This window comes from Gadus macrocephalus, chromosome 9, assembly GCF_031168955.1.
Source record: "Gadus macrocephalus chromosome 9, ASM3116895v1".
Taxonomy (NCBI): domain Eukaryota; kingdom Metazoa; phylum Chordata; class Actinopteri; order Gadiformes; family Gadidae; genus Gadus; species Gadus macrocephalus.
This window is the reverse complement of record NC_082390.1, coordinates 3,050,149-3,060,242: the sequence shown is the minus strand read 5'-3', so window position 1 is coordinate 3,060,242 and position 10,094 is coordinate 3,050,149. Positions and strand designations below refer to the sequence as shown.

The window sequence follows — 10,094 nt, the reverse complement described above, 5'->3', positions numbered from 1 at the left end:
CCCACCCCCACCCTCAGAGAATAAATGAATGGTGCCGCATTTGTGGATGTGTGGCTCTGTAAAATTGGTAAATAAGTATAGTGAAAAGGGCTTCATTAAAATATATATTTTTAAGCTACTAGTAATAGTCTGTTACAGCAGATAATTTGATATACGTTGGTGATATTCTTGATATCCCCTCCAGTAAATACTCTGAGTTGTAATAAGATCTGCGCCCTTGGCCTCAATAATTATTTTATTTTTCATTGTTTATGATGCCTACATGCCATGTCTGTTTAAAGGGGGATAACTGTATGGATCAGCAGCACACACAGAGACAGTTTAACCAACTCAATTTTTAGACATGGTAATGACAATGGAGGGAGGCAGGTACGCGAAAAAATGAGAAATATTTATAAAGGACATTTAATCAGGGTAATCAGGCCCAACCCAAATGAGAAAAATAACAATTCATCTGCAAGATACATAGAAGACAGAAGGCTCAGCTGTTTATGCATATACAGTAATCAAAGACACAACAATTACAGTCAGTTCAAAGTGGAGTCTTTGTTGACAGGCCTTCATAGAGAGAGCGCTTCGACATCTCCATTAGTGGTTTTAGTTTTTGCTACCTGTCCTCTCTTTGGATTATTCTATTTTAGACTGTTTCTTGTTCATTCCCTAATTAGCGATACATGGGCTTCTCCATAAGAGCTTGGAAAGAGCCACATAGCAGTGTGGAACATGCATTCATTAACTATTCATGTTAATATATCACAGATGAAATTAATTCAAGTAGTTCCTGACTCTGGCTCTGGCTTCCTGGCTCTGGGTCGGAAAATAACCTCTGATCTTTCAGAGCTTTTGGAAAAATTATTGCTTAGCACAATCTATTTCCTATTCATTTTGTGGGTACAAATGCCATAATGGTTTTTAGTTTTTGAAAGAAATATTTACAAACTGATGGAATTTATATGCTTGAAGAAGCTCTCATGGAAATAACTCCCTATCCAGCAAAATATGTGGATTAAAGAGCAACAGTAAACTAAACTTCTTTGGGTGATTTGCTGCCACCTAAAGGTTAAAATCTGACATGTATCGTACACTGTAAACATACTTTTATATATATATATATATATTAGTGGTGGGCCGTTATCGGCGTTAAGGGCTGCGTTAACGCGAAACTTTTATCGCGCGATAAAAAAAATACAGCCGTTAATCTATTTTCAAACACTTCCTTGTTCGGACCCATCATGTGACTGAACTAACCAATCAGAAGCTAGAATTTAGACTGAGGTAAACTTGAGGGAATCAGAGAGGCAGATTCAACAGAATATCCTGACTGTGTTAAATAGTAAACATGTAAATATGTAATAATTGTGTAACATAAATATGGTAATGATTAACTGACTAAAAATTGTAAGTACATTTCTAGCAAATTAACACCAATATAAATTATATTAATTTATTCTACAACTTTCAAATATTTAACTTCTAAACCTTACATTATTATGGATTATTACACGGCTCTTCTCAATGCTGTAGACTGCTCCATTCACTTGCATGGGCCTTCCCAACGTTCAGCTGTCAATTATTTTTGTTTATGCTCCGTTCACTTGCATGGGCACTTCACAACTTCCGGCGGTGAATTATATTTGATAAATCACCATTGCCCAGTATAATTGACCGCTGTCAAGGTAAACAAACAGATTTTTTGCCGTTTGCCATTTTAATTGGAATTAATCTAGATTAAAAAAAAAATCTATGCCCACCACTAATATATATATATATATATATATATATATATATATATTGTAATAAGTATACAATAAGAATACAGAATGTATGTTTTTTTCACTTGTAATGGTTTCATAGTATATTTATATATTAGTTATTTTTAAGGTCTGCAAACAAGCAACAACAAGCATACATAAAGATGCAAATATTTGAAATGCACATTTTAAGTTAATGAAACACCAACTATAAAATGTATGTATGTATTATTATTATTATTATTAGCTTATTATTATATATAACATTGGTAATTTGCTTGACATATGCCCATGTATGGACATGACAGCAGACTGTAGCCATAGCAACACAAATAGGACAACATAAATAGCTTTAACTTTAGTTTTCCATTGAGAAAATTTCAAAAAGATATGAGTAGAATCCTGTTCAGAATTGTCCGCTTGACAAATTATTTCGAATTTGTACCTCAAATTAAAATACATCCTTTACAGATTTAGATATGTTCTGCTTTTTGTGATTAAATATCAAAAGTGGATTTAATGCTTAATTGACTTATAATATATATTCAAAAACTTGTCAAAAGTATTTGTATTTCAGGACTGCGGTAATTTATATACTTTGTAAATGAATCAGTTTTCTCCCTTGAGGATTGTCTGAAAGCATTAGAGGAGAAAGATATTTAATTAATTCTTGTTATTGCAGGAATTAAAGTATATTCTGTAGTAGACACCTTTTCTTTTGGTCTTTTGGTTTGCACTGAGCTTTGCTCCAAGCCATACATCACTTTTGATAGAAGTTTACAAATGCTTACTTCAGAATTATTCACTTGCTTAAAGGCATTATAAAGTCCTTGAATGTGTTGTTATTTTAGTCTGTATCAAGTTTCAAAGGTAAGGTGTTAGAGGAGAACTTTGACATTTTTCAACCTGACACCCAACCAAATATTCCCATCATGTTCGGTTTAAGGGACCAACATGGCAACAATTTTGGAAATTGGTCCAGGATTAAGCGAGAACGCTGTAGTTTGTTTTAACCACTGACCGGCTCAGATTTAATTTATCATGAAAGGGAAATTATCTATGCTTTCTGAAGTCAAACAAAACCATCCCTCTGCTCTCTATCTCTCAATTACATTTTCTCTTCCTACAACATCTCAACGCCCATGAGAATGATTGGTAAAAAGGTCCAGGTTCAGGTTGACCGATCCTTTGAAATGTAGACATTGTAATTTATTTCCAAAGCATTACCTGTAATGTAACATAGGCTTGAATTTCAACCATATAACGGACACAATTCCTTAAAATGTCATAATTCAGAACACACTATCCCATCTGCCCCCTTCTCTATATAGTGTGCTACCAAAAGCCATGGAACCAGCTGAATCCCAGAATGAAAGTTGTTTTTCAGCATCACTTTGGCTAGGCTCACTTTGAGGTTTTCCTCCTGGGCTCTCTGTAGGAGGGGAGGAACGGCAGGTACTGGAAGCATTTGAAGCGCTGGAAGATGGCGTTGCAGTAGGGGATGTCGTAACAGGACTGGTTAACCGCATGGCCCTGTCCGTTCTCCTGCACCTTCTTACGCCAGCTCTTTATTCCCCGCTCTTTCTCACTTCCTTTGACCGGGAAACAACCAGCAAGAACAGTTTAGGCGGATATATCATATGTCCCATATAACAGCTTTGTTTCAGTTTGGTATTTATTTTGTTTATTTTATTTTCAGGATTTAAACTTGCATGGTATAACTTGAGTGTCTCTATCTATTCTAACTCTATGGCTTAATAAACCCTCAGGATTTATCAGCGGGAAATAATATATAAATATATATAATATAAATAATGGTACCCACTTTAAGCGCTCTCATGCATTAGGTGGTGTGGAGGAAATGATTTCGATTGGATGAGATACAACATGCCTTTACCTTATCAAGCAGTTTGAAAACATTAACACAATACATGGTGATGGTGTAGGTGCTGCTTGTGTTGTGTGTACCTGGAATGGTGTTGTCCAAAACGAATCCGAGGAAACCTCCAATGAACATGTGGGTGGTAAAAAGCACCAAAATAACTTGGTCCAGCTCTTTCACTCCTTGAAGAAAGAGAGAAGATACATCAATAACAACAATACTTTTTTCACCAGAAGTAACAAAGTGTCCAGCATTAAAACATATTCAAAGAATGGCGATAAAATCTAACGGGGTGAGAAGGTAACATTGATAAGATCTTCTGGAACAAGAGAGAACACAATCTTCCAGCCTCGACCATTGGTATGGACCGGCAGATCTGCCAGGGGATACTAAGGCCCAATCCCATTTCTACCCCTTACCCCTTCCCCTTACCTCTCCCTCTTGTTTTGAAGGGGTAAGGGTTAGAAATGGGATTGGGCCTTAGGCCCAATCCCATTTCTAACCCTAACGCCTTCCCCTTCCCCTTCCCCTTCCCCTTCCCCTTACCCCTTCACCTTCCCCTTCCCCTTACCCCTTCAAAACAAGGGGGAGGGGTAAGGGGAAGGGGGAAGGGGTAGAAATGGGATTGGGCCTAAATACCTAAGCCCTAGCTTGAGCACCTGGCTCAAAAATACAAAAGGTCTGGGTGGTAGGGAAGGGGTGTTCCTTCTAGTCTGGATGGTTCCCCCCCTGCTGTTCTCATCCTTCTCCGCTACATGGCGTTACATTATGCTGAGTCCATCATTCAACGATAAACCAAACAAAATACTGCCCTCTGAGACTGCCAAACTTTTAGACCACCGTGATATAGTCTCCTATGAATGGAGAAATACTGCTACTACTCCGGTGATCAGATTAATATAAACAATGCTACATGGTACATTATGTTATAATAAGGCTAACCCTACTTGTAAACTTGTATTATATTTCAATAGAAAATGCTACTATGCATAGTATAACAACTTTTTTCAGGTTTTGTTAATGTCCCCCCTATGTATCTTGCTCAGTGGTCTGAACCGTTGCACATTAATACTATTAATGGATGTGTGTCTGTTACAGCAGATCATTCAATATGCATTGATGATACTATCGATGTACCCTTCAGAAAATACTTGTTGTAATTAGACCTGTGCCCTTGATAGTCACAACAAAAAAATACATAAAACATTCACTTGTAAAATATGACTTTTTAGTGTGATTTTGGATTCTTTGACAGAGCAAACATGAAAAAGGTACGCCTAAAATACTATCAATATATAACTTCTCACTAGAGGAGAACTGACCCTGGATCACTGTTTAATCCCATTCAGAGACTGCTATAAACCCCTCCCCAGTCCTGCTTTGGAAAGGCTGACCTTTGATCCTACTGTTTCCCTTCATAAAGGCAGAAATGGAAACAGGTACACAGATTCAAGAGACATTTAGAAATGGAACAAAGAGGCAGCCGCAGCCTTACAGTCCTGCTTCGAGTCAACAGAGATGTTTGAGGATGCAGCTGGTCTGGGATAGGCTATATACTGTAAGTAAGTGCATTGACAATGTGGTTCCAAAAGCCAAAGTCTGCAACTACCCCAACCACAAACCCAGGATCACTCGGCAGATTACCGCTAAAATCAAACCACGGACCGACGCCTTCAACTCAGGGGACCCTGACGCTTTTGAAGAAGCCAGATATGAGGAGTCCAACAACCACAGCTCTGATCCAAGAGAAACACATCTGTCCCACCTTTCTGAAACCATGGACCATTTTCAGTTTGCATATAGACCAACAGGGCTACAGATCAAGCCATCTTCTGGGCGACTCGTTCTGTGCTCAACCAACTGGCCATGTGAGAATGCTCTTCACTAAAGATTAAAGCTCATCCTTCGACTCCATCATTCCCTCACACCTTGTCTTCAAGGCAGTTGATCTTGGTCTCGAGTCCGCCATCTGCAGCTGTATATAAGACTACCTAATGGGCAGGCCCCAGGCATTGAGAAGTGGTAGCCACACCTCCTCCTCGCTGTTCTTCCCCTGAGCTCCCATGTTCATTGTTCACTTATGACTGTGCCACCAGGCACAAGTCCAATGTCATCATTGAACTTAACGTTGACACCCTCCTGGGCCTCATCACTGACAACAACTTGACGGCCCACAGAGAGGAAGTCAGGACATAAACCTCACTCTCAAGAGATGATTGTGGACTACCGATGACAGCAGGGGTGTGGACACATCCCCCATCCATCCACATTAGTGATGTTTGGGTTGAAAGGGCAGAGGCGCCGCGTCCCATTAGGCATACCAGGCAATTGCTTGGGGCCCCGGGCCACTACTAGGGCCCCCAAAAGGCCCCCCCAAAAGCCCCCCCCCCCCCCACCCCCGTCAACAATCGCTCCGAACCTCCCCCCCCCCCCCCCCCCCGTCAACAATCGGCCCCCTAAGAATTCTTGCTTGGGGCCCCCACACTACCTCGCAACGCCCCTGTGAAAGGGTCAGTAGTCTAAAGTACCTGTGCGTGCACATCATTGAAGACTTCTATTGGATATTACATACAGATTCCGCAGTGAAAAAACCTTGCCCTGTTTTCTTATGAAGACTGGGAAATTTCAGCATGAAATCCAGCATCTTCACAATCGTGAGCATGGCTGACATGCTACATCAATATCTGGTACGAAACTGTTCCGCCCACAGTTGCAAATAAGTACAGAGGGTGGTGGAAGCGGCAAAGCATTCACTGGCAACAGACATTCAGTAAAATGTTTAGTGGTGTTGGAAGAAAGTGGGGGCTTTCCGTTGATGATGCACTGGAGGAGTATGACGAGAAAGAGGGCCTTGAGCTGGGCAGATTACAGTGAGCAGCAGCGGGTCGAGTCAATAGGATTGAGTGGTAAGCTGCCGTTGACCTGTGGGCGCCAGACAAGTCCTCCTGAAGACAGACCTGAACTTTAGATTACAGGCCGTTCTCGGTTGGCGGGCGCATCATATGACTCCCAGGATCAAAGTCTGATGTCTGTGGGAGATTGGGGACTGTGGGAGCACATTGTAAGGAGTGGGTGATTGTAAGCTGAGACTTATTATTAGTCAAAACCATTAATTGGCTTATCTGTTTCCAGAAAGTAAGTACAGACGTCGCAAAACTAGAGATTTATGGGATATCGGGTTATTTGTTGGATGAGACATTTATATAGGCCTGTCTGCATGTGTGTATTTGCGTGTGTGCGAGTGTGCTGTGCTTGCAGGAATGTCGGTTAATTACTGTGTTCTCTTATAAAACCGGATAGTCCAGACAAGGCTTGGGCGATATCAATTGTTTTAATACGGTAAAACCTCTCCCCACAACATCACGGCTTACGGTTCAACCTTAAAAAAAAGAAATCGTATAATTAAGCAAAAGTGCCCTGTGCTGCTGTGCTTTCTTCTGCCACAGGGTGGAAGCATTATTTCCCCATTCATGTTTCCTACTTAACAAATCAATTATAAGGCTACTAAGCATGTAAGAGTAATAGACTAGTAATTATGACATTCATAAGCTTGCTTTTTGTAACTTTGCGATATCAAGCTAGGCTAGGACTAACGTAACATCCCCAGACAAATGTAGCATATGCGTATTAGTCTGGAACCTCTCTGTTTATTTTCAATTTTCTGTTTTTTAAGATCAGCCCAAAACTCCTCTGGACGCAATTGGACGGGCATACAACTCATTTGAGTAACGGAAAATGTGAACTAGCACTGAGTGAGCGACAAAAAGGGACAAAACCATTAAGTGCAGTTGTTAGTTCTTCTTTTAGAATAAATCCGTTTATTTTTTTGATTCTACACAATGAGAAGCCTCAACGTCTGCTGAGGTGCTCCGAGGCAGTTGGAGGTTTTGGACCTCCGTCAGTATCTACAGACAGACTGCATGACTTGAGGCCGTTCAGGTAGAGGACTCTCACCTGTGTCGATGACACCAGGGTTGGAGTTGAACCACGTAGGTAGGACCAGGCCACTGAACGTGGAAAAGCCCAGAATGAGGAGGTTCCTGGAGGAGTTCAGGTCCACGTACTGCATGAGGCAGAGACAGGCATTATAATATGAATGTAAATAATAATGACAATAATATTTATCTAGATAATACAGTATATATATAAATATAAAAATGTATATTTGATATATAATGCCAAATGATGTAATGATCCCCACATCATACTACTAATAGACAGAAGAAGTGAAAGTGATAGTAGATATTTTTTGGAAGAAAAAGAAGGGAGGAAGAGAGCATGAGGGAGGGGATGCAAGAGGGCAGTGAAAGAGGGAACATTTGGGAAAGAATGCAAACAAAAAACGTGATTCTAGCGACCAAAATGTATGAATACACAGTAAGGAGACGAGAGGTTAACAGAGTAACAGGAAGAGCAGAGAATATCAAAATCAACCAAACTTATTGACCTCAGAAAAAACCTTATTTGGTTTGTTTAACTCCACTGTAAGCCTCTTTCCCCCAACCTGGTTTCTGTTGCGATAGACTGCCTCATTCCCCAGCTTAAACATCATGTGGTGATCCACACGTACCATAGGTTACCATTCAAATATGTTCCAACTCCAATGTTTGCATTTTTCGAGTATCGGTGCTGTTATATATCTTGGACTGGATGTGGTTCGAACAAGGTGTTAATGGTTCTGTTCTCACACTCTCATGAGCTGAAATGAAATTATAATGGCTCCGATTTTATCGTCTTAAACTAGCAAGGTATTGTTTCTTAAATATTAGATCTTCTCTTCACTGTTTGGATACAGACAATACTATTGTGACTGGAGAAGTCCAAACAATGTCTGAACGCAGTTCAAGCAGAGAGAAACATTTAATGTAAACAGCACTGAAGACTAGAGATCACCACAACCTGCTGCTTTGAACACATGGAAATATCTTACAGAAGACAAAAGACCTTCATTTTATGAAGCCTGCAGCGTCTATGTTTACGTTTGACTTGGCACATGGCGTGGGTCTGTGAGCATCCAAAGTACAGTTGATTAGTTCGACACCGGAGAAGCAGAGGCAACCAAACTATTCCACGAAGGAAGCCTAGCAGTTGGTAGTGGCCACTGGGAAGGCTGGTAGCCTGATCCATCCATCAAACGTCTGGATTGACACTCCCACTTGTGATGTCACTATGTCCCAGCGCAGGGCAGAATTTGAAAGGGCTTTTACTGGCTAATCACACTCACACCTGATGGTAATATAGGGGCCCTTTATATATCTACCTGAAGGTTGGATATTCCCACAGCTGCAATCATTCCAAACATCACCAGGAACATCCCTCCAATAACAGGCTCTGGAATGGTGATGAAGACTGCTCCGAATTTTCCGAAGATTCCCAGAAGAATCATCAGGATTCCCGTGGTCTGAAGAACGAGTCGACTGCCAACCTGAGACAGAACAGGACAGCGGGATGGGTCAGGGGTCGGGCAGGGCCTCTGTTGTGGAATCCCCTCAACCTCAAGTTGAACGGATTTGGTGTTCTTCTGCTCTTTGTGGTTCCGCATGGTTTCCGATATAAAATCACTGATATTATGAATACACTCCTGTGTTTGCTCACTATTTTGGTGTATGAAATAATTAATGTTGTTTATTTGTACAGATCTATTATAATTATTCTTATTATTTAACTAAAAACATATTTTAATATTTTTACGACCATTGTCATTGTACTGCCGTTGTTATTGGCACCTTCGTACTGTTTGGAATGAGAACATTTGACCGAACTTTTGGAGAGTGGATACCACATACAGTATGGTTTTTTCCCTGGTTTATCAATAAAATGTCACATATGTTGTTTCATGTATGTAAAAACAGGCCATATCTTATAGGCGAGCATTAAGGGTTCAAAATACATAGACAGCAATTGTAGAAAATTCACATTTCCAATCCACATCTGGATGTACTAGAATTGAATGCGGACGACAGCTATTGCGCAGCAAAACTTTGGCAGGCCCCGTGAATCCATCTGTTTGAGTCGAGTGAAATCAAACACAGGGAACCTTTGCAGCACGGTTCAGCCAGCCCTTCTCCCAGCCACAAACTCTCTTTGCGGCTAAGTGATACATACTTGTATTTTCCCTGTGAAATGACAGGTCAATGCCTTTGTATTCAACATGTTCAAACTGACTTATTTATTCAGCGTTTCGTTATTTCGCACATGATGCTAAATGTGTGCTGTCCGAGTGTGTTTCCTGCCCTGCTTCTTCTTTTTTTGTAACCTGATTTTATCTTGTTTTATACTTCTTCTTGGCCAAGTCGCTCTTTGCAAAAGAGGTTATGAACCACATAACCTTACCTGGTTAAATAAGGTTAAACATAAAAATTGTTCGTCGGGAAAGAACCCCGTTCTAGAGACATTTCCAAAGGGCAATCGACCCTGCTGAAATGCCTGTATGTTAAAAGGTGCCTGTATGTTAGAAGATG

General features: G+C 40.5%; 1 protein-coding gene across 1 annotated transcript in view; it reads right to left on the bottom strand.

Moving 5' to 3' along the window:
* Nucleotides 1-389: 389 nt before the first annotated feature.
* si:dkey-106n21.1 (solute carrier family 23 member 1) overlaps nucleotides 390-10,094 on the bottom strand; it is a 28,818-nt gene continuing 19,113 nt past the window's right edge. The window contains exons 10-13 of the mRNA XM_060061555.1: nucleotides 8,894-9,058; nucleotides 7,588-7,696; nucleotides 3,720-3,815; nucleotides 390-3,343 (exon numbers count right to left, since the gene is read on the bottom strand). Of these exons, the coding sequence (XP_059917538.1) occupies nucleotides 3,156-3,343; nucleotides 3,720-3,815; nucleotides 7,588-7,696; nucleotides 8,894-9,058 (558 nt within the window). The 3' untranslated portion in view covers nucleotides 390-3,155. The remainder of the gene's footprint in view (nucleotides 3,344-3,719; nucleotides 3,816-7,587; nucleotides 7,697-8,893; nucleotides 9,059-10,094) is intronic.